The following is a 24833-nucleotide window of genomic DNA, read 5'->3' as shown; positions in this document are numbered from 1 at the left end:
TTATTGCTTTCCTTTATTTTATTTTATTTTATTTATTTTTCACATCCCGCAGCTTATATTTGCCATCACCACAGCCAATCGCAACCCTTTCTTTTGGCTTCTTCTTTTTCTTTATCTTTTATCTTCAGACCAAGAAAAAATGACCAAACCTCACAGACCACCGTCGGGCCGTACAAATCTATCTTCGTGTATAGTAGCCACCATCTTCTTAGTCTTTCTTGTCATCATAATCCTCATTGTCTTCTTCACCGTTTTCAAGCCTAAAGACCCCAAAATTTCTGTCAACGCCGTTCAGCTCCCTTCCTTTTCCATCTCCAACAACACCGTCAATTTCACCTTCTCCCAGTACGTTTCCGTCAAGAACCCCAACAGAGCTTCATTCTCTCACTACGACAGTACCCTCCAACTCCTCTACTCCGGCTCCCAAGTTGGCTTCATGTTCATTCCCGCTAGCAAGATCGACGCCGGTCGGACCCAGTACATGGCTGCAACCTTCTCCGTCCAGTCCTTTCCCATGTCATCCTCACCGGATGCGGCGGTGAATGTGAGTCCAACTTTCTCTGAAGGCGGCTTCAGTGGTGCTCCCGGTGTTAATAGTGGGTTCAGAGTGGGACCGACGATGGAGATTGAGTCGAGGATTCAGATGGTGGGGCGTGTTCGGGTGCTGCACATTTTCACGCATCATGTGGAGGCTAAGGCTGGGTGCAGAGTAGCCATTGCTGTGACGGACGGATCTGTGTTAGGCTTCCACTGCTAGCAATTTTTTTTTTTTTGGCTGTTCCGCTTTAACTTCTTAATTGTAACTGTAGTTCAGTAGTCGTGTTAGTTTCTTGTTTTCTTTTTTAAGCATCATGAAGGTAAAGCCATAAAACTTCAGTGGGTAAAAGGAAATAACAAATAAAGTACAGAGCTTGACGATGTCGTTTTATGGCATCGGAGATTAGGAGGGAAATCGGGCAAGTGAGCAATGGTTATATGTGTGAGAGGGGAAAATAAAAATGCAGAGAAGAACAAAGTTGGTGCCAGATTTGTTGGGGGGAGGTGGGACCAATCTGGTGGAGACTGCGGTCGTGATGCATGCTCCACTCTCTTGGATTCGAGTCTTCGATCTATTCACTTTTATCTCTCATTAAAAATTTTACAGAATAATTAAAAAAAATAATTAAATTATTTAAATTATAAAAAATATTTTTTTATTTAATTAAGTTACTATTTTTCTCATTTAATTAAGAGAAAAATAAAATAAAATTAAAAAAATAATTAATACTATTTAAACATTTTAAAATGATAAATAATTTTAAATAAAATAAATTTTTTAAAAATAATGGATAAAAGGAGTAACGCTTAACAGAACTGCGTTGTCACTTTACTGCTACTTCAAACTCATAACTAAAATACATATCATCTTCTTCTGGGCCAATGGCTGGTGTATTTGTATTCATTTTATCTTCGCTTGTTTTACTTGCGGCAGACTTAGCCACTGATCTGGTTCTGATTTGAACCGATCTAGAATCGAAATCGTGAATCCTCAAGATTTTGATTTCCATCCCAGTTTGATCTGGTCTAAATCTAACAGTCTAGATTTTTTTTTCTTTTTTTTTTAATTTTTTAAATGAAACAAAGGTAACTCAGCCCATAATCATCCCATTCAATTTCTATTCAATTATAGTCCGATTCATTTATAATTCCAATTAAAAAGAAGCTTGACCAATTTCGATTCTGAACTGGTTATAGACGTCTAGGTTTTTTTTAAGAAAAAATAAAAGAAAAGATGGCCAATTCATTGAAAGCCTAAGAAGGCAAAAGGGACATCACAAAATGAGGTTAGAGGTAGGTTTACAAAGAAAAGATTTGTCTAAATGGGCTTTTCTGGCAGCCACCCATTACAAATCCCAGGAATAAAAACAAAATTAACTTCCTCCAAAGTCGATTTAATGCTCAATATAATTTCTAGAATTTCCTGAGGACAAGAGGTCTAGAGATAGCTGTTGATAATAATTTGGGAATCACTTCAATGATAACGTTCTTGAAATTATACGAAACTGCCAACTGAATTGCATTCCTGCAACAAGACTTTCCGCCACTAGGTGGTTGAAGATTCTTGGAAATGAAGTGTTGTGCCATCCCCTTAAATTTCCTAGGTGGTCTCTGGCAATCACACTGGTTGTACATGTCTTACTCTGACTCTTAACTGCTGCGTCGAAGTTGTGCTTGATCCTACCTATAGGAGGAGGAGACAAGTGCTGCTATTGCAATCTGATATTGTGGTCTTTCTTCTTGGACTGACAAAAAGTCTTCCTGTTCTAACAAAAAGACTTCTTGATGGTGGGCTGCAGCTGCTAACACTTGCTGAAAAAGATAAACTTTAATTCTGAAAAGAGACTAAATTTCAGTTCTTCCAAAGCTACCGAAGAATGAACGCTACTGATTGTATCATTTCAATCCCTTCTTCACTTTCATTCACCCCTCTTTTTATTTCCTCCCAGCAGTCTAGAAATGAAGTGCCTTGCAGAAGTGATAATCCGAGTCTGAGTAGAGGGTGGATCCATATTTCTATAGCTTTTGGGCATTTAAAAAACAGATGGCTAATTTTTTCCACTTCTCCACAAAATCCAGAAAGCGAGGGATACAGTTCTGGATCTTTTGCTTGGTACGCAAACATTCTTTAAACAGTTTCGGAAGTTTCGGAGGGATTGGCAACTTCCAAGGATCGTTCATATGGCTTGGATAGGTTATGGGCCTCTAGACCTAGTAGCTCTACTGTTAGAGGATAGCTAGCAAAGCTATAAAGATGGAGGAAACACCACATACGAATAAAGTAACCACAACTTGCTTACACGCTGTAACATAACATATCTACGAATAACACACAATCCACAAATCACTCAACTATTGTTGAGGGGTGTGCAATCCATCTATTTAATTTTGAAATAAATCAAATTAATCTAACAAAAAATTAAAATTTTATATTATAAAAATTAAATCAAATCAAAATATAAAGAAAATCAAATTGAATAAAAAAATTTTCAATTGAGTTTGATTCATCGATTTTGCTGCTTTCTCTCCCTAACAAACAAAACTCATGAACAGATAGAAGAAATTCATGTTAATTATTCATCTCTTGAAAATTTTCAGAAATAAATCACTCAATAATCACAATTAATTGATTTGTCTATAATTCACAAATGAATAGTCAATGTCCAAAAAAAAAAAAAAACCCAGCAAAGTAATCATCAACAACAATCAGCAATTCAATCTAAGGCTCTCTTTTGCTACGGTAATTGCTTTTGTAGTTTTGTTACCTTATGAGGACTGAGAGATCACAAAATTGAAAACCCAACAAAGTACCTTCCGCCTTAAATCCTTGGAAATCTGATATGAGCAGCATGGCAGGAGAGGTAGTGCATGTTGAAGTGACTAGCAATGATGGTGATAATTGAACTGAACCGAAACCAAACAATCTAAAATGTTAATCAAACCAAACCATTTGAATCAGAAAACTGAATTGAAAAACCAAATCATATCAATTCAATTTCTATTAAAACCAATTTCTGCTTGGCCCTAATAATAACCAAGAGGAAAACACAAATTAGATATGTGGAACCTTCTACAAAAGGAAAGAACATGGCAATAGAAATCAGGACACATAATCACACAAGGACACAACAATTTTTCCACAATAATCCTCCAATAATACATACAAGAATAAAGAAGAGCATGTAAATTACAACCACTGCACCAACCTATTAATACTTGTAAAGGTTGGACTGGACTTCCAGATCAGGTCTCCACCACTGGTGAATTCCGTGGGCTTCCTTGAAATCTTGAGATGGAATCAAATTGACCGTCAGATTTGCTGAAGGAATGAGGTGGAGTGGCTCTGATTCCTTGCCCATTGCACTCATAATAAGACCAGCAATCGAGTTCTTCGTTGCTAGCCTCTCAATAGCTCCAATGCCAATGTCATCCATCTTCTTTCTGTGTTCAAAATAACCTATATACTCAGAGCAGATATGATCGGCTGGATTGACAAATAGAGATGGTATCCATGCAGACAAAGCAGCAAATGGATCTACAGAGCGGCTATTTTGATGATTCTTCTTTGCAGCTGCAGCAAAGGCAAGTCCAGCTGTTATCACACTGCCTGCAATCCGCAACCCGTGTTTCACTCGCTTATCTTTTATCCTCTCAATTGGGGCAGAGAAGAATGGTGAATTAAAGAGAAAAGCTTGAATAATAATGCCTGTCTGAGCCATGGTCTTTCCAGCAAGTAATGCCATTGCTGCCCCCAAGGAATGTCCTGCTAACCAGACATTTGATTCGCCTACAGTAGCAACCACATTTCTAACTGCTTGGATACCAATTTCAAATCGAGATGTTTCATGGAGTCCATTTCGGATGATGTGAAGGTCCAACTCAATGTCCCGTGACAAGGAATCTGGCTTTGTTACAGTGCCTCGGAATGCAATTACATATCGTGGACTTTCATCTAGTAAATGGGTAGAATAAGATGTTGATGGTTTAAATTCATAAATGGCACCAAAAATGGAGGAATCAACATCATCTACAAGTTTACGGAACAACTGAAAATGAAAGAACTCCCACCAAGGATTTGCAAGAGCTTCTGGCCCTTCACGTTTCAGCTGGCGATCTCGCTCCAGAATGTAGACACCCTGAACCAAACTGGCAGCTACAGACCTTCGATGATGTGCATTTGTCCTGCATAAAAATAACACTGAATTACATGATGTTGCCGCAAAAAGTATTTAAAATCAAAAAATGAAATAAAATAATAAAAAAAATTTCTTTACAACGTTGCCAGAAATTACAACTGTAGAAGGACTCTGTTTTTTACTTTCTTTACCAAAATGTTGCAACAAGCAGAGGGGTCATGTGGGAGCTACTCGGCTGCTGTCAGTTGCAGCATTTTACTGGTAACTAAATAATGTAAAGAACCATGTGACTATACATGAGCCGGTGAACACTTCAGAAGAATATTAAAATCATTATACGAAAGCATCAAAGGTAGCTCAGCTGAAGTCTAGTTAGCCACATGAATGGTTCAATTACATAATCGAGAAAAAAAAAAAAAAAAAAAAAAAAAAAAAACTATGACATGTACTTCCTCCACATTACCTTGAGAACTTCAGAAATCCTAGAATGTTTGCACCTTAAAATGAATAAAGTTGAAAGAGGAACTCTCTCTCTCTCTCTCTCTCTCTCTCTCTCTCTCTCTCTCCCCCAAGCAAAGACAGGTGTATTGAATAAGTGTGAGAACCTACCAATCAACAACATTTAGGTGTAAGGGTCCTGAGAGGTTGAAATCTTCTCTCTCAGATGCCATTAAATCGTATATTCCTCTTGCTCCTGAATATTGTTAAAAGCACACTGCATTGCAAAAAGAAAACCAAGTGAATGATCAGTAGCTCAACTTTGTTGTTATGGGCAAACGCATGGAGTAAAAGACAGTTTCTCTCTGTTATGAAGTCAGAGTTAATTGTTAGTTTCCTTTAGCATCCGTTCAGTTTCCCTTAGTGTAGTTTATATTTCCTTTTCCTGCATTGCTTATTGGTAGTTTTCTTTGTTGCTTAAATTGTGGGCAGTTTCCTCAGCTATTGTGGGTAATTTCCTTAGTTTCTGGGCACTTAAAGTGTGGGTAGTAACCAAGTTAGTTTCGGGAATTCAGTGTATTATTTATTTGTTATCATGGAAGGAAAGAACAAGTGATATTTTCAGCAACGTTTAGTTTACTTATAACTCAGAGCTCCAAGAGTTCTCTTATTAACAAGCTGTTAATAATTCACTTCCAAAATAGGAAAGAAAGGTAGAAATTCCCAGAAACACAGATTGCAGACTAAAACAATTGCATATTTTAGTTTGCAAAAGACCCATAACCAGATAACAGAATCTGTAAATCATCAAATGTTTTGCATTTGACAAATTTCTCAATACACAATTTAAAGATAACACATGCAAGTATATGTTCAGCAACATGGAATCCATTGTCCTGGCTTACCTGGAATGAGTTGCTCAGAATATGACAAATTCTAATATATCAAGTAAGCTGCAACAGAGATTGGGCACAACCATGGAAAGAGAACTTTCTTTGTAATTGAATTTCTTGTCCTAATAAGGTTTCAGTGATCATTTGTCGGTTGATTACCATATAACTAGACAACTGAAACATGGTATAACATTTGAGAAAGGTGAAATGGAAGAAGGAAGTTGATTTTGCAAAAGAATTTATCCAACATATCCAACAAAAGGAGATGCTCTTAAACTATAATATAGACACAACATATAGCATTTTGGCATAATTTGAACTGAGCTATACTAAACACGAAACATCAACAGATTCATAAGAATACATTTGAATTGCAAATACATTGGCAACTTTCACATGTATAAACCTGTCATTTTAAATTTCAAACTACCTTCTTCTGAAACAAAAGGACATGATAAGTGATCAAAAAATAATAATGATAATAAAATTAATTACATTTTAGAAAACTTAGAAATTGAGAATTACTAACATTTAGATTACAATTATGGTTGTCAAACCCACTGAATTCAGCCCTCAATAATTTGAAAACTGTACACACACAACAAATCCACTTCTCAAACGACCAAATCTTAATTCCACAAATGAAAGATCCCTTATTTTTAGGCAGATTCAACTATTCAAGACGAACACTTGAGACCAAGAACACAAGTAAAATTTCCAAAACTTTCCCTCAAAAAAAAAAAAAAAAAAAGGGACGAGCCAATCACGGCACATCAGCATTGTCTTTTTGTACCTTGCACGATAGCCAGAACGATTTGATGCAGATAAATAACAAGACTGATAAAACAAAAATATAAAATGAAAGTAAACTGAATGAGCACTTCCTTATACTCACCCTAGTCTCCAATATCCTTCATCGTGCTATAAATCAAACCCCCCACATTCCCATTTCGTGCCTTATTTATTAAAAAAAAAAAAGCCAATTTTACCTTATGATTCCTTCGATTGATAAACAAACTGGGGGATAAACAAATTGCAGGAGAAATTTACCTTGATGAACTGCAAAAGGAAGAACTAATCCGATGACCGCCCCTCCCTTCGCTCCTCTCTGTTGTCTGTGTCGGTGTTGCTCTTGTCTTTTTTAATGGTGAGATACTCATGAATGGTTACAGGGTGGTAGGTGATCGAACACAGTTCGTTAAAATGTTAAATCAGGGTTATGCTTTAATTTCATTTCCTCTAATACAAGCAACGAATCCAACTCGAATATCCAAATCTTGAATTTGAGAGGGGCGACGTTAACTCGAGGCGCTCGCACTGGGTTGATTACTTCAACGATGTCGTTTTATAGTAGGATAAGTTTGAATTGAACACAAATTTGAAATTTGTGAAGACCAATTACACTGTTTTTTTTTTAAATCTATTAGTTATACTTTCTTTTAATCTACTAATTATACTTTGTTTTTTTCTTCAATGGAAAGCACAAAGAAATTAATTAATTTCTTTTCTATTTTACCACCTATTTGGATCATGATTTGCCATTTAAGGCCAGCAAGAAGTTTGTTTCATTCAAAGTTCAAACCCTAATCAACGTTCCAGTGGGTATTGAATGCACAGTTAGCATCAGCATTAGCCAATTTGGAGCTGGATAGGTCTAAGCAGTACCCCGAAAATGCCACAACCTACTTAAAAACATCACTATTAGCCTCTTGTATATTATCGCACAACCTGAAGCAAAATGGCCTTCAAAACAGCCATCATGCACAGGCTCTGTATGATTGTCTCAAATATTACAAGTCCACTATGCACGTGCCAAAACATGGAAAATTAGAAAATTTGTATTTCATACTACATAAATGAGGTACCACGAAGGAAACAAATCGGGACCTAAGCGACATATAGCTGTTGACCCCTTGGTTAACTCATAGCACATAAAATGCAAGAAGATAGTGCCCCCCCAACACAAGTAATAAATGAATGAATGACACATCCATCAAGCCAAAATTCCTCGAACAGAATAAAGTTCAACTGCAGCATATCTACTTAGACCAAGCAACTGTATCAATTTCTGCTTGAGCACTCCTGTATAACTCCAGCCTCTTTGCAAGGCCAGATCGCCGCTCCATGATTGCTGGATCCTCATTCAACAATGATGATAAATACTTTTGCTGGAAAAATAAATTATAAAATCAATTACATTTATAATCTAATATTAGAATCAGATTTGATATAAAGACAAAAGTAGAGAGAATCCAATCCTCACCTCCATTTTACCCAACTCTGTGAAGAAATGATCAAGCAGGCTTCGTTTGGCTTCACGCACTTGACAATAAACAACGGATTTGGGAATGGAATTACGAAGACTCGCGCAGACCATATTGACATAAGACAAAACAGTTGTTCCTGTTCATACATTTTAGGAAATCACAATGTTAATAATGAATTAGGTTTCATGTATTCATATTTTTCAAACAATAACTTTTGGATAACATCAGCTATAAAAAAGATAATGCCGTGTTCAGGCAAAACTATGCAAGATCCTAACTTTAGACTTACCAATTCGTCTAAGATATGAATCATTGTATCTATCAAAAATTGAATGTGTGGGATTGCCACCCTTGTCAACATCTTGGGGAAGCTTCCTGAAGAAATCAACTGTTAGGTAGCTACTCTCCATATCGACTAGCTTAAGTGTAGCTTTTCTGCTTTCCTCCTTCATCCTGTCGAGTGACTCAATAGCAGCATTTCCAACCTCCACTCTGAGAGCAGGATATTGCTTTAACTCCTGAGAACCAAGAAAAACAATGTTCATCCAACAGTTTGAGATATTATGAATCCATAAGGCAAAGTAAAGTACAGTTAAAGAGAGAGGGGGAAAAAAAAAACAAACAAACTAACACACACACCAAGGATATGAAATTCTTCAAGTAGTCAAGATCTTCACACAGCAAGAAAACAATAAGTTAAAAGAAATAAGAAGACCCCAAGCTTGATTATTCTTCTTTAAGTAGCATAATTTTCATCAATATTCATGTGCTCCTCTTTATTCACACATGCAAGCATGTGTCTGAGATGAAAATAAGTGTAGCAGCTAAAAGGTGCCACAAATAATGCTAAAACCTTGAATCAATAACTTCCTATGACCTTCAAGCATATTTTATCAACAGCTAGGTCAAAATTTTATTTATTACCTGCTATGTATAAATAATGCTTTTTTTTTCTGTTTTTTTAAACTTTTTTGACATGTTGAAGACTGGTCTACTAACACTTTATATGCTATATATCGACTTTGAAGTCCGTTCTTTCTCTGTTTTCCTAAAAAAACAGTGCCTAATTTCAAAATTAGCAATGTTAGATGCCAATTGGAATTAATGCAACTTCACACGTATCACAGTCCATTTGTTGCTTCCACAAAAAAGAAAAGCAATATTATGTGGCTGTTAGCATTCTTAACCATGCTGCAAAAGTGGATCATAGTAAATAATGGAATCACCCACATATTCGATACACATATAATGACTCAAATTTGCCAACAGAACTCTAACGATCCATTTGGTATTGCTGTTGAGAAAAGCATTTTCTTAAATATGTTAGTTAGCCAGTATTAAAATTTATTTAAAAAAAAAAATTTGTTATGCATTAGCCAAACAAACACTAAAATAACAAAATGAAAATTTTCAAATTGTTTTTTTCAACAGCATCTAAAATGGATCCACTTCTACAAAGCATTTTTTTTACCATGAAACTCAATGCCAAATGGGGCCTAAGTGCAAGGATACAACAGAAGCAATTAGCATTGAGAGGAACATACCGGAGTCTCATTGATAGACTTGTGAACCAGCTCTTTCAATATGGCATGAACCTGGAGATTTGACAAAAAATGCGTACGTATAAGCCTGCAGTGCAGAATTTAAAAATTGCAAATTGCACATATAGGAAATCAACTACAGCGCACCCAGAAAATTAAATTCACAAACCAATACTCTAGATATTTACTCATTTACGAGAACTATTAAAAAATTAAGTTTTCAACTAAGAACCAAAGTTTATTAAGCAGCCACATAACCTATTTTCACATGTCTACATCTTTTCACACCATTTTCATTATGGAGAATTCATGAGGGAAAAACAAAATCACCAAAACTGTACATATTCTTTTAGCTATTACTACACGTCACTTCTAGATGGTCAGAATGAATCAAATCTTCATGGATCAAAAATAGAAATAAGGTAATGCAAAGTAGAAATTTTTTGTTTCTAATTTCCACGCATACCGCATCAACAGCAGCCTCAGCAGGACCTCTAATGGTAACTAAAGAAGATTCAATGAGGCGCCGGTATCCTTGTTCAGGAGCTATCAAATGAGGTTGATATCCATCTGCTTCTGTGATCAGTTTCCGAATGTTTTCCATTGAAAGTTGCTTGTCAAACTGTAACCTTTTTAGAGCAGCAGGAAGCTGGGTATCGAAAACATTGTAGATTTTTTCACCACCAGCTCGCCTGTCAATAACAATGAAATGTAAATATAAAACTGCCTAAACTGATAAATTAAGAAAATATCAAAATATAAAAGTGGCACAAAATCAAGTTGGTTGGAGGGAATTAGGGAAAAAATTAAGACATAATACATACACGCCGTCGAGATGCTCTTTGTATATTTGATCAAAAAGACGACAAATCTCCATGATTGTGTACAACTTTCCCTGCAAGTTGTATGGGAAGATTTCAATTGCAGAAATGACAAGATAGAGGGAGAGAGTTTTTGCTGCTTGAACCCAACAAACTGCTACTGATTAATAAATTATGGCAAACTGGCAAGAAGAAAACACTTACACCAGCATCAGCAGCAATAGGCTTTCCAAGACGGCTCAATTCAGATTCCAGTTCAGCTATTGTTTTGTTGATAAGGGACTGGATGCCAGGGATTCTAGACTTGATCACAGTTTCCAAATGCTGAGATTTCAAACATTTTAGTTAGTTCATGTAATGAAGGGTACCCTAAGCATTGTAATAAATGAAATATATACACAAAGAGCTTGAGAGAGAGAGTGAGAGAGAAGAATAATCATCAGCCCACCTTTGAAAGCACCTTTGCTAGATGCTCAGACCCCATTCTGTGAGCAAGGTGCTTGTATTCTGGGGAGTTTGCAAAATACTCACGTTCTCTTCGCCGAGCAGCAATCATGTCTACATTCTTGTTTATATCAGCTTGTGATCGGTTCACAACACCAACCCAAGGAAATTTTAGCCGATAAGCTTTTCCTTCCAATATCTAAGCAAGAGAAAATGTGACTCAGCATGTTGCAATGCCAAAACAGGAATAAAAATGCTTCTAATAGTAGACAATTGAGCTTCTAAAACAAACATAACATAGAAGTAATAATAAAGTAGGTAGATGATGACTACATGGGAGAAAAATCTTAACAGTATCTACTAGTGCTTTTGCTCTGTGGAACTCTATGTGATCTTCAGCAAGCTCACAATGCTCACCAAATTTTGTAGACCGAGTTATACTTTTTTTTTTCTTGACTTATGGTTAAAGTAAATTTTAATTTATTTATTTGGAAAGTGACAGGGCTGGCTTATTTTAATTTATAAGTGCTAAGGGATTAGATTTCACCAATTGCCATGTTAATTTAGGTAGTGAGCTGATTCTCTTCACTTTCTCCACATTGCATGTCATAACCAAATAATCATCCTCATCCTTAGAAAATGGATATAAAACGACAACATGTCAAGTTGCACATACAAATGTATCCCCCTATACTACCATCAAGCAAGAACACACTCTAGCGCCTTTTCTAATATGTTTGAAGACGACATTCTACGAAACAAGAATGAAGCGTTAGTAAATTAATCCAGCACTACAAACTAAGCCAACTTACATCAACAGCATCGGTACCCTTATCCATAAGATCAATCTTTGTCAAGACCCCAAGAGTTCTCTCCCCTGAAAAATATGAAAATCAACTAAGTACTGGAACATCTAAGACATGTGATGTGTGCTCAGAATTGTGAAACCAGATAAAAGCAAATTTTGATGATTGCAATTGTAAAACAGAAAAACAAGCTCAGAAAACCTGGATGTACAAAAATAAAGCTAGATTACCTGTAGGGTCCACCTCACGAGAGATTTTAATTGCATCAGATGTTGCAAGATCTTGATTGGCAGGTGAAATTGCTAGGATTATACAGTTGGGCTGCATAAAAATTTCAGTCAATGAAGTAGTGTAACATTGTAAAACTTCGTCAATTCATAAACTACTTTAGGGCCTACATACAATGGAATGCATGATAACATGGCTATTCATGAGAACAATGGTAGAACATAAATAATGATTAATCAATTTTTAGAGAACAACGTGTCTCTCTGTGGGAATCAAGAAAACAGGAACAAAATTCAAGCTATGCATTTATTTCTACAAGATTTTTTTTATTTTCCAAATTACAGTATTTCAGATGAATATTACCTTCTCAATGTACGAGCGAACCATATTTTCAATATCTTGCACAATACTATCTGGCTGACCCTCTGCATAGCATAATGCACATTGAATCAGAAACAGTACAAAATAGGGCTCATGTTGAAGCTATAACTATGAGAACCAAGAAAAGGAGAAGGCAGATAAATTTGAAATATATATCTTAAGCAAATTTATTCACATGAAAACAAAAATCAGCCAAATTAATATATAAAAATCAGTTGGGTTGATATGAGCAAAGGTAGTGTTGGTTCCCTCATTCTGCTTATGCTTCTCGACAACCAAACATAAAGTAGGAGAGGATAATGCTTAGTGGAAAGTCAAGATTAGAAGGAGACATGCAACTTACCAACAGCTACTTTTGTGAGCCCAGGAAGATCAATCAATGTCAAGTTGACAACTGTCAATATTCAAAAAAATAATAAAACTAATACTGATTAGAAAAGAAATAAAGGTTTAAGTGATATTCAAACACAACTAAATAAAATATAAGTAATATCCAAAATATTCTTTAGATGTGCAGATCTTACCATTAGGAGAGTATATACTCAGATGAATTGGAACACTAGAGATTTGTTTTGTGCGTCCAGTCTCTCGATCAGTCTCATCTTGGATCTCCCTCCGCACAGCAGCTGTATATAAAATTAACATTAATAAAAAGAGCAGCTAATAACATGAGTGGGTATACTAGAGCACCAGTTAATAAATGCACAATCAGGAAGTGAAAAAATAGAGGTAGAAAAGGAATGTACCAAAATCAGTGAACCTTTTCCTTGGGAGGTGAAGAAACTCTGCATATTCTCTGCTACCTTCGTCACTCTTATGGAGCTGCAGCACAAGAGGACGCCGTGTAACAATCCCTGCAAACATATTTCAAAACAACTCATTCTTAATACCAGAAGAAAAGGCAAATAAAACAATGTAACCAAAAGTATCCATTGTTATCCATTACCAGATCCACGAGGTAAGAAGTCCTTCCCAACAATGCTTTCCAACACTGAAGACTTCCCCGAACTCTGCAAGGCAATTCAAAAACATAAGCACAACAATTTTTCAAGCATATGAAAAAAAGAAAAGCAAACAGCAACTAAAATGAGCTCATGGCAACTAAAAGACAACTTAATATACCCTTACAGATAATTCATAGCTACCCTTGATTGAAGGGAAGAAGGAAAACATATCGTTCGTATATCTCATGACTAAATTTCTAAACCTCTTGAAAGTCATGTCTAGAATTGCTTTTGCAATCAAATCCATATTCCTTTATTAAGCTCATTTAATCTATTACTCATAACTCATCCAATCAAGCATAAGCAGCTTTAGTCAGAACTATTCAAACTCAATTGACTTCGAAGTCATGACAAAGTCTGCTTTAAACTCCTAAGTTCCAAATTACAACTTAATCAGAAATCAACGACTAAAACCTAAAGAACAACCATAAAACGGAACCACCAGCTGGGATCCTACAGGTGTGTTCTATAACTTTCAAAAACAAGCTTAAGCTCATAACACTACTCCTAATAAAATCCAACAAAAAAAGTTGCAGAAATGGAAAGAGATCTGAAGGTGACCTGGCCACCGACGACGGCGATTGCGGGCAAGGAATCCCAGAGCGTAGGCAATGCGCTTGCTTCACCGTGATCACCGAGAGCGGTACAAGCTCTCTGTATTTTATTAACCAGAGAAATCAAATTCTCCATATCAGGAAAAGAAAGAAAACAATAAACAAAGACGGAGATCGGCGCCGGTAATCGCAGGTGTCAGATTCAGATCGCCTGAATCTGACAACTTCGGAGGGAAACGGCACCGGTAGGGAGATGGATGGATCTGTGACAAGGACTTGCCGGCTACAGAGAAGGAGAAAGGGAGCTTGTTGAGACTCGAACGAAGCGCGTTTTAGTAGGGGTTAAGAATTAGTAGCGTTTTGGTTTTGAAATGAATAGACAGAGCTTGACCAGGACAAGCTATAGGCCGGCTCTTTTAAAAGATACACATACGCCCACGAGATGGGGGCAAATTATAAGGTACACCGCAGATTCATAAAAATTATTATTGTTTTTAATTATTAAAAATGAGACTGACATTAATAACTGTATATACATCAAAAATACAAAATAATCTCTTTTAAATTTTTATAAAATAATTTAATAGTTATTTAAGCTTCAATCAAGTCGATAAAGTCATTTAAACTTAATAATAAAAAAAATCCTGAAATTTGACATCATTAACTCTCTGTCAACTGGAACACTTAATTTCCTGTTAAAATCAAATTAATGAATTATTAATTCTTAATCAAAATCCTAAATCAATTTCATTTACCATCTTTCACATTTTCAACAAATGCTCAACATTCAAATACCTCAAGTAAGAAATGAATTACATTGTCTTACAGCAAATGAGATACGTGAGATTTAAGCTAGTAAAGCCAAAATTAATTTAAATAAACGTTGTTTTTAGTTGTGCGTGTGTTGCATATATTATTTATTATTTTATTTTCATAACATAATTTATTATATACTTTTCCTATTTATGTATTTTTATAATCAAATTATAAAATTTTATTGAGATCAAGTGTTGATAGATAAATAAATAATTTTTATTAATTTTTAAATTAATTGACATAGCCATACATCAATAAAATAATAAATAAAGTAAGAAAAAAATATTATGCTATGTGATAATTTTTGAAATATTATTATTAAAATTTTTAGACTTTAAATATAAGAAATGTCTTTAAAAAATTATAAAATTTTATGAACAATTTTTTATTGAAAAAAATTATATATATAATGCTAGAAAATATAATTTATCATTTTTTAACCTAATAAAAATTTAGCTAAAAAATAATCCATTTTTATATATATATTTTAAATTAGATATGAAAGGAACTATAATACTTTCAAATTTCAAGGTCTCTAATGCTATTAATTAAAAATAATGTATTTATCAACATCATGGAAAAAATCTATTGATCAAAATCAATGGGATGCCTTTGCCAACCCATTCATGAAATCAAATATGGCATGTATCTCTAAAATATAAAACTTTGCTCAACAAGAAGACAGATTAATTAAAATTGTCAAAAATACTCTAATCATAAGAGATTGTAATTAAGAAAGAACGTCAATACCACACTTCTTGCATGTAGAGTGGTAAGACATGTTCCTATTACTGCATGTTCATATAACGGTCAACATAATTATTTTAAAATTACACATATATCTTAAGCATTTATACCATTATTAGGTATAAATTAAAATTTTTCACAAGCCATAAAGAAGTGATATGTGGGATTTAAGTTAGTGAAGCAAAAATAAAGAATGTAATGTATTAATTCATTTATTACCTTAAATAAAAATCAATAGAGAAATCTAAGGGTGAAAAATTTTGGAAATAAAAAATAAAATCAACTATAATCAAATCATAGGCCACATAAGCCACTTATGCCCAATTGTAGTTATGAATGATGATGCTAATTATGAAATGTGTGTTAAGCAAAGCTTTCAACCTGTGAATGAAAGCAACCTCCATTCCATGACAGTAAAGAAAGAACACACTTGCATAATAAAGAAATTCATCCCTTCTATTGATGCTACTTCTCTAAGATGCTCAAATGGAAAAATAAATTTCCTCCTAGTAGAACTTTGCAAAACTTTGAAACCCACCTAAGGGTGAGCATTCGGTTCAAATAAAATCGAACCAAACCGAATCAAATCAAATTATGAAAATCGAATTACATATTTTAAAAACTGAATCAAACTAAAAATGGATAAAAAATCGAATTAAACTGAACCGCTATATTTCGTATCGATTGGATTCAAACCAATTAGTTTTGATTTTTAATTGATTTTTTAATTTAGACTTGATTTTCAAGTTATTTGGTCTGATTTTAACCTTGGTTTGAATCTAATAACTATTAATCAATGAAATTAAACAATTTATATATATATAATTCATATAATTTATAAATTTTTCATAAAAATAAATCAATTCAAAAATTAATAAACCTATTCAGTTCGATTAGATTTAATCAATTTTTTATCTTCAAAACCGAATCGAAGGGAAATGATTGAAATTTTTATAATGCAAAATCAAATCAAATCAAACTGAATTATATTAAAAATCGAACCAAATTGTTAAATTAAAGTGATTCGATTCAATTTATTCAGTTTAAACTGAATAATAGTCACCCCTTACCCACACTGAAAGCACTACCTAAAGCAAATCTAAAGCAACCCACAAAGCCGATCTAAAGCAAAGAAAATGAAGGAAGAAAAAGCAAAAACTAACAAGAATAAATAATTTATATGAATTATATGTTTTAACGTCCTATCCACTTCAACGTCCGTTGATAATGTGAAGGGTACATTATCATTTTTTTTTTTACATATTAGATCTATTTTTCAAATAATTTGAGCCTTTTATGTGTTTTTTTAAATATTAAGGGTTTAAACAGTTCAAACAAATTGACTATAACTTAAATAATTATTAAATTATTTTATAAGAACTTAAAAAGGTCTTTATTACATTTCCTTAAATCGAAAAGAGAATGTATATGTTAACTTCAAATTCGTCTCATAATCAATGAAATTTTTAATTTTTTTTTTATTATTATTCTCTCTATAAAGGGATTATCCATTACTTCTAAAATACATCTTTCTTTCTTTTCTGTAAATGCATAAATTTCATTCACCTATAAATAAAGAAAAATTAAAATTTTATATTTTAAGAAATACTATTTTTTAATGTTCAAAGTATATGTTATAATTTTTTATTATATAAAAGTAAATTTTATAAATTTTAAATTAAATATTTATACTAAAATTTATATATTTATTATTTCAATTATATATATATATGAATTAATTTTATATGAATTTTGATATAAAATATTAATTAAAAGATATTAAAATTATTTTTATATAAAATTAAAGTCATATTAAATATATCAATATTATGCTAAGAAGGATTCCTTCTTCGTACTAAAAGATAGCATTCAATTTCTTTATTTTTTTTTATCTTATATTGTTCTTGATAAATATTTGCAACTTATAATAAGAAATAAAAATAATTTTGAAACATCAAATTGTATGGTGAGAAATAATCAGTAAAGCTTGTGTTTAAAATTTTATTGTCCATTGATATTTAATAATCAATAATTTTTAATATTTATTTTATTTTTTTAGTAATAAGTGATGAATTTATTCTTTATGCGAATTGACTAAGAAATCCGTTTTAGAAACTTTTTTTTTCTAAATAAAAAATAAAAAAATAGCTAATTGTTTCATATTTCAAGCATAAATAAATTAAATATAAATTTTTATAATATATATATATTTTAATTTCTAATTAATTTTTATAATTTATAAGTGGTTCTATAAAATTAGAAATTTTTAGAAGTGATTTTATTCTAGAAAAGTCCTTTCTTTTTTAAAAAAAAGATGAAAAGTGTGGATTAAAAAAGGTGAAGGAGCAATTACAAAACAGAGGAACTATTATTGCTAGGCCAACTCACCTGCTCCTGAACACTGCATTGAGTTACAAATTGAATTAAGAAAAATCTTGTTATATGATTAAGAAAAATAAAACGTAAATAAAGCCTTCTCACTGGAAAGCTCTTTTTCTCTTTAATTTTTTTTTTTTTCTGTTTCCTCCTTTTAATCTCTTTTTTAGTGGCTACAGATAAGTATTTTCATTAATAACAATTTCTCTTTTTTTTTTTTAATAACTCTTAGTTTGGATTCATTTTTAATAAAATTTAAATGTAAATCCTCATATCTATCATTGAATAAATAAATTATTCTATTCGTCTTTATTAATAAATATTGAGTTTTTATCGTGCTTTTTTTTTAATAAAATTTTTATATATTCTTCTTGTTGTAATATTTTGTTTTTTTAAAGAATATTTACAAATTGCAGATATTTTATTCGTTAAGAGATATAAATTTAAAAGTAATTTAGTGAAGTTCGGAAAAAGATTATGAAATTAAAGAGTGAAGTAATTCATAGATCGAATCTTCTAAATTTTATATATTATTTTTTATGTAAGAATTATATTCATTTATCATATAAATATAATATATTAATTTACAGTTATTTTTTATACTTTATTTTTAATTAATGAAATTTTTTTCATTTTTATTAAAAAAAAAAGCTAAATAAAATAGTGAAAACCAAATCCATCATAAGGGACAGGCAATCGAATCTTAAGATTCGAGAGACAAGATATTGATTAATGTTGTCAATTTGTACAAACTACAGTCTGGAGTGGAAACTGAACGTTAGTGTCTATTGTCCAGCAAATTTGAATCATCCTTCATCCATTGTTTTTTAAAAAGAAACGGGGTCCACCTGCCCTTTTAAAAAACCAACGGCACAAATGCCATCACTTAGGATTAGAAAATTTTTCATGCTTTACCAAACTCTATTAAGTCAAAAATTCTGTGGGGTGATCATTACATTTTTTAATGAGATGATGAAGGTGGCTTGCTTAGGTGGTTAGGCGGACTATATGGCACCATTCCATTTCAAAATCTCCTCTCCTTTGGACCATTGCTGAGTTAAGTGCTCACAGCTCAAGTTTGATTGAAGGCGTAAGTTCACAATACAAGTTCTGTATGGATCGTATGTTTGCTAAATAGAATAGATAATTTAGCTTTTCTTTATAATTATTAATTGAGTGATTGTATATCTCTTGTATAAGAAATCAATATCTTGCATCTCATTTTCATTTAAAAAATTTCAATAAAAATAAGGACAACACCATTTCAGGAGTCAATTGTCTTGCTGTACTACCGTCATTAGTGGTAACCTGGTAGGGAAGACTAAGTTATGCAAAAACTGAACCTAATTGAAAAATTAAACTGGATTGAGTCTGTTCGGTTTAATCATTTTAATTTTTTAATTTGTTTGGTATGATTTTTACAGAGAAAAATAAAAAAAAAATCAAACCGAACTAATTTCCCTTTCTAAAGTACTGCATTTTAATCCCTCTTTATATATATATATATATATATATATATATATATATATATATATATATATATATATATATATATATATATATATAACATGTTTTCCCTAAACTTCAATCCATTTACCCATTCTCAGCCACCCCTCCTAATCTAGCCCTCTCTTCTCTACTTTCAAACACCACAACTCTCCTCTTCCTCTTCTTCTTCAGCTTCACATTACCATCACCCCAACTTCACACTTCTTCTTCTTCTTCACATTACGCCGCACCATCATCACTGTCCAATCATCGCTAATGCTTCATCTTCGATCTTCGCACTCAAATTCCAAAAGTATAAAGTCAAGATGCTGTTTAAATTTGAGATCTGCGTATCGTTTAGCCGAGAAACTCTTCAAATAGTGCTCTTGGCTTAACCTTTTTGGGCTTTGAAGAACATCTCTGTACTATCAACAAAATTTAATGGAAAATTCAATTTGCTTCTTTGATTTTGTTAAATATGTTGTGATGATATAGCATTTGGATAGCTATATTGCATTTGCTTCTTGATTTGTAGTTTCATATTATTGTTCATGGATTGGTGTAATGAATCTATATCTTTTAATTGTTATTGTTCATGGATTGGTGTAATGAATCTATATATTGTAATTGTACTTCCTGTGACTTACTTAATGATTTGTATAAATTGATTTTTGTAATGTTACTTTTTCATGGATAATTTGTATAATTGTATTTGGATAATGATTTAAGAAATTAGGAATTTGCTATTTGCGGAAGAAATTAGGTATTTGTGATTTGGAGAAGAAACTAAGCATCAGAGTTTGCAAACAAACCGATGGTTTTGAACCCAACAAATTGAAGAGAAATTGTTCGGTTTGATTCGATTCCTCTCTTAAATAAGTTTGATTTGATTGCATTTTTATGAGAAATTCAATTTTCAATGTGAACGGTTAAGTTCACTTCGTTTCAATTTGAATCGAATGTTCAGTCCTAAGCAATACAACACATACTGCACAAAATGGCGTTTATCTTTAAGACAAACCAAGAGAATAAATGAAACGACCTGAATTTAGTTCTATTCATAATCAGAGGAAAGATCAATCATAAATATCCCACTGATTATAAACATAATCAAATTAGAAATATTTACTCATTGAAATAGAGTTTATTTCACTAATTAACTAGGAAGAATATAGCCCTCAAATGACTGTCAACTACAAGAGGGACTCCTAGCTGGACATTTATGTAGATGTAGGGGCCAAGTGGCAGCTTATTTGGGGATCATAACACAACAATGGTTATCAGCTAATACCTAATCCCTAAAAGCATTATAAACATGATAATGTGGGTGAGAAGACATCATTAAAATATTAGTCTTTCACTTGGTCTCAGGAGACCCATAGCCATAAGGGTTCTTGCTGGCCCAGTTCCATTGATCTTTGCACATCTCATTAATGCCATATTTTGCCCTGCAAGGGAATTTACACATGTTTGAGGAATATGGAGTACAGATTACAAGTCCTATATAACAATGCCAGCTGCCCAACCAACATTTTACATGCCATATAATGCTCCAAAAAATCATCTTTCCATGACTTCTTTCCAATTTTCATTTTATTCCACTAATCATCACTAAAATAACAATTTAAGCTAGTTGTTGGATTACAAAACGAAAAATGCATGCATATTTTCACTTACTTCCACTTCAATTCACGTTCTGCCTTGTCTGTTGATGCATAAACAATTTCAGCATCACCAGGACGCCGTCCAGCCATTACAAGAGGAATTTTCTGTGACAATATCATAAAAAAAGTGTTAACAAAAAGACAATGCAAGTAAAAAGAAGTACAGGAAAAGTTGTGCAGAAACAAGGCTTAAGCTCATGCCAGGTCTCATAACTGATATATCTTTAAGTTTTGGGATATACATAATCAGAAATCTGGCTAGCATGTGACAGATGACATTCATCAAAAGAATGATTTTTGTTTGGGTGATAAGAAGCATAGGTTGCTTGGTTGACATTCATCAAATTGATTCACATTTTTCTCTCACCAACACCCTATGTCGTTGAAGTCTTAAATAAAATCACTTCTCTCAATTCCATGATTGAGAACGGCTAAAAGCAAAAGTTCAGACATGGATTTTAACCTTGAGAGGACAAAACCAAAACTCACCTATTTTTAGTTTAAAAACAAGCTTATCATTTTAGAAACACATTGTGCAGATCGAATTATAACAAAATCAAATAGTACCTTTCCAGAAGCGTTTTCAAATGCTGCAACCATCTCCAAAACTGATGTTCCTTTTCCTGTTCCCAAATTATATACCTCACAACCTGTGTGAAACATATCCATTCAACCAATGTCATCAAATACTAATAAAGTGAGATGTATCTCATAATACAAAAGAAAAAACAGTTCAAAAATTTCCCGCATTGTGAACCCATGAGTTAACATAATTTGAGGAACCCATGTTTTGTAAAGAGACAAACGCAGGGTCCATGAAAGATCCAAATTACAATTCCAACCATGAGATCATAATCTAAAGTTTTCTCTAGTAGGCTCACAATTACCCAGATGACAATATAGTTACTTGAGGAAAACAATTTCATCTTAGTCAATGCGATATCTGGCCACTCAGGATTTTTCAGACACCTCAAAATTACTGAACCATCTATGGCAACATATTTAGCATTCTTAATTTCTGATAAACGGATAGATTACCAAACAAAGAAATCACCATAAAAACCAACAAGCACGCAGAGAAAACTGTGCTAAAGAAAAGTTAACAGAACAATAATCATGATTAAAGCACATACCTATTTTAGCATCGGAGAGCTTACACAATGCAGCAATGTGACCATCTGCTAAGTCAACAACATGAATATAGTCACGTACCTGAAAGGAGATGAGTATCATTAAGATGACTAGACATTAAAGAATGGGTTAACAACATACTCTTCCTAAAGAAGTTAATTAATATATAATATACACAAACCAATTACAAAATAATGGTGATGATAGATTCCATAAAGCAACACAAATATATATATCCATCTTGTAGAATAACATAATGACTGTGATGAAGCTAGAAAACTACCAACCCCTGTTTTTAACCAGCCTCATTTACAATAGACATTGAGATGAACACTACCTAGAATGCATATTTTACTACAGGACGACCAGTTGCAGTTTCAGATACAATCTTAATCACATTATTGACAATTACTTTCTAATTTTTTTTAACTCTCTTTTTTCTTCTGAACATCAAACTGTGCCTGACAAGTTCAAATCCTTCCAACCTTAAAGGGGACATATTGACCACAGAATTTAATAAAACAATATATGTTTTGCCCAACAGACAAACTTCCAGATATATGAACAGAATATATAAATTTAACAAGGGCCTCATACTGGCAATGATAGCATACCCCGGTACCATCTTTGGTTGTATAGTCATTTCCAAAGACTGTCAGATGAGGACGCCTTCCAACAGCAACTTGCTGCACATATGGCATTAGGTTGTTTGGAATTCCACGGGGATCCTCACCAATAAGGCCACTAGGATGTGCACCAACAGGATTGAAGTATCTTAGCAATATGATCTTCCATTCAGAATCTGAACGGTAGATATCACCGCAAATCTCTTCGATGAAAAGCTGAAAGATCACAATCATCAGATTTTCTTTTCATTTTCCATATGGAACCAACTACTAATTCTCTGCAGTAAACACTACCTTGCACCTAATGGTTGTCAAAAACACACCTTGGTTCTACCATATGGGTTCATTGCAAATAGAGGGAATTCTTCAGTACATGGAACCTCCTTTGGCCAACCATAAACAGTAGCAGACGAGGAAAACACAAGCTGAAAGCAATAAAAAGCTACAAGATTAGTCAGTAATCCTCACAGATATAGAAGCTGTCATATAAAGAAAAATCTAGAGAAAGATACCTTCTTGCATCCATGGGCAGTCATTACTTCCAGCAATGTAATTGTTCCAATAAGATTGTTGTCAAAATAAAGCAATGGTTTCTCCACACTCTCACCAACTGCCTTGAGCCCAGCAAAGTGGATAACAGCATCAAATCTACAGAGTGAACAGGGAAGGGAAAAGAGAGATTAACAAATATTACAACTTAAGCAAGAGGAACTGCAGTACATTAAATTCACCCAAAAAAAAAAGTTTTTGTATGACAGTAGCAAATACAATTATCCAACATTTTCTGATCCTTTTCCCGCTACCGTTTAGATCATAAAAAATACACAATTAATGAAATATTTAACTTTTTAAAAAAAAAAAAAAGAGAAGGCAATAGAAAGGATAGAATGATCTGAAAACAAAAAAGATTAAATGATCACTGTGTACAACCAAAAGCTCAGAATCATAGAAATTATTAAATTAATAGAATATAAATCGGACAGCTCATCATACTTTGTCTGGGAGAAAACTTTTTCCAGAGCTGGCTTGTTCCGGAGGTCAACCTGCAAGCAAAATTAGAGACTCAATGATTGGAGCCAATTGTATAAGAAACATTATATATTTAACAAAATGAAATTGACAGCTAAACTCATACAATACCATGAGCAAGCCCAAATCAGAGACTTAAATCTCACATCTCAAAACTCATGATTTTCAGTTCAAATTCGTGCCCGTCGATATAACCGAAGGTTCCAATTTTCAGTAAATCAATCTCACCAAAACATTGTAACTAACAAATAATTGACAGAATTTTCTAATAAAAAAAGGACTTCCAGAACGTACCTGGTGAAAGGAGAGGTTCTTGCGGCGTTCGCCGGCGATTTCCTTGACTCTTTCGAGAGCAACAGCGGAGGAATTATCGAGATTATCGACAACGACAACGGAGTAACCGCCTAAAAGGAGTTGAAGCACCGTGTGACTCCCAATGTAACCAGTACCACCGGTGACCAGAATATTCCTTGCCATGACGGAAACCTCAAACAGAGAGAGATAGAGAGAGAAGCGAGAGCAGTTAACTTTCTTGTGGAGGGACTTAACAGAGAAGCAATGTTGTCACGAGCTATACAGCCTAGAGGACGGGTTTATTTATGGCCGCGCTGGAGGAGGGGAATGAAAAGTGGAAATAGACTCTTTTTTTAATTTTTTTTAAATAAAAAATAGATAAAGGCAGAGAGCCAGAGAGGAGACGATAGGCGACGACGCCACGTGGGATGAAACTGTCTGTCACACGTATTTGGGACCCGAGCTAAGCTATAGATCCCTGTAGTGTGGGGGATGGTTTACGAATTGACAATATCTTGGGACGTTTCTATTTGCTGATGTCCAGAAATTTCGGTACAGAACTTGAGCAGCTTTGGAGAAGAAACAATTGGATGGATTAGAAATTATTATTAT

General features: G+C 33.4%; 4 protein-coding genes across 8 annotated transcripts; 1 reads left to right on the top strand and 3 right to left on the bottom strand.

Annotated features, from left to right (window-relative positions):
* Positions 1–47: 47 nt before the first annotated feature.
* Positions 48–952, top strand: LOC110653451 (uncharacterized). The gene has a single exon (XM_021809099.2). It carries the CDS (start codon positions 140–142, stop codon positions 755–757), a length of 618 nt encoding a protein of 205 aa, XP_021664791.2. The 5' UTR covers positions 48–139; the 3' UTR covers positions 758–952.
* Positions 953–1760: 808 nt separating this feature from the next.
* LOC110653450 (GDSL esterase/lipase At4g10955) lies at positions 1761–7299 on the bottom strand. 5 transcript variants are annotated; one of them, XM_021809094.2, is made up of 4 exons: positions 6994–7299; positions 5283–5388; positions 3744–4719; positions 1761–3441 (listed from the first exon to the last, which is right to left on the bottom strand). In XM_021809094.2, exons 2-3 carry the CDS (start codon positions 5342–5344, stop codon positions 3747–3749), a joined length of 1035 nt encoding a protein of 344 aa, XP_021664786.2. In that variant the 5' UTR covers positions 5345–5388; positions 6994–7299; the 3' UTR covers positions 1761–3441; positions 3744–3746. The 5 variants fall into 5 exon arrangements, with proteins under 5 accessions (XP_021664786.2, XP_021664788.2, XP_058009716.1 ...); XM_021809096.2 differs by lacking the exon at positions 1761–3441 and adding an exon at positions 6017–6126 and having other exon boundaries at positions 3506–4719; XM_058153733.1 differs by lacking the exon at positions 1761–3441 and adding an exon at positions 6900–6960 and having other exon boundaries at positions 3506–4719; positions 7055–7299.
* Positions 7300–7690: 391 nt separating this feature from the next.
* LOC110653449 (dynamin-related protein 5A) lies at positions 7691–14457 on the bottom strand. Its single transcript, XM_021809092.2, has 16 exons — positions 14058–14457; positions 13439–13502; positions 13239–13346; positions 13017–13118; positions 12836–12886; positions 12475–12536; positions 12114–12204; positions 11890–11954; positions 11082–11276; positions 10838–10957; positions 10637–10707; positions 10279–10504; positions 9816–9866; positions 8561–8789; positions 8268–8407; positions 7691–8172 (listed from the first exon to the last, which is right to left on the bottom strand). The coding sequence occupies exons 1-16, from the start codon at positions 14184–14186 to the stop codon at positions 8044–8046; spliced, it is 1833 nt and encodes a 610-aa protein (XP_021664784.2). The 5' UTR covers positions 14187–14457; the 3' UTR covers positions 7691–8043.
* A 6049-nt stretch (positions 14458–20506) lies between these two features.
* Positions 20507–24833, bottom strand: LOC110653447 (UDP-glucose 4-epimerase 5). Its single transcript, XM_058153732.1, has 9 exons — positions 24222–24833; positions 23892–23941; positions 23411–23546; positions 23222–23323; positions 22887–23114; positions 22275–22353; positions 21709–21791; positions 21155–21246; positions 20507–20925 (listed from the first exon to the last, which is right to left on the bottom strand). The coding sequence occupies exons 1-9, from the start codon at positions 24402–24404 to the stop codon at positions 20835–20837; spliced, it is 1044 nt and encodes a 347-aa protein (XP_058009715.1). The 5' UTR covers positions 24405–24833; the 3' UTR covers positions 20507–20834.

The sequence above is a fragment of the Hevea brasiliensis genome, chromosome 9 (genome assembly GCF_030052815.1).
Source record: "Hevea brasiliensis isolate MT/VB/25A 57/8 chromosome 9, ASM3005281v1, whole genome shotgun sequence".
Taxonomy (NCBI): Eukaryota; Viridiplantae; Streptophyta; class Magnoliopsida; order Malpighiales; family Euphorbiaceae; genus Hevea; species Hevea brasiliensis.
The sequence above is the reverse complement of the archived record's forward strand: the minus strand, read 5'-3'. Positions and strand labels throughout refer to the sequence as shown.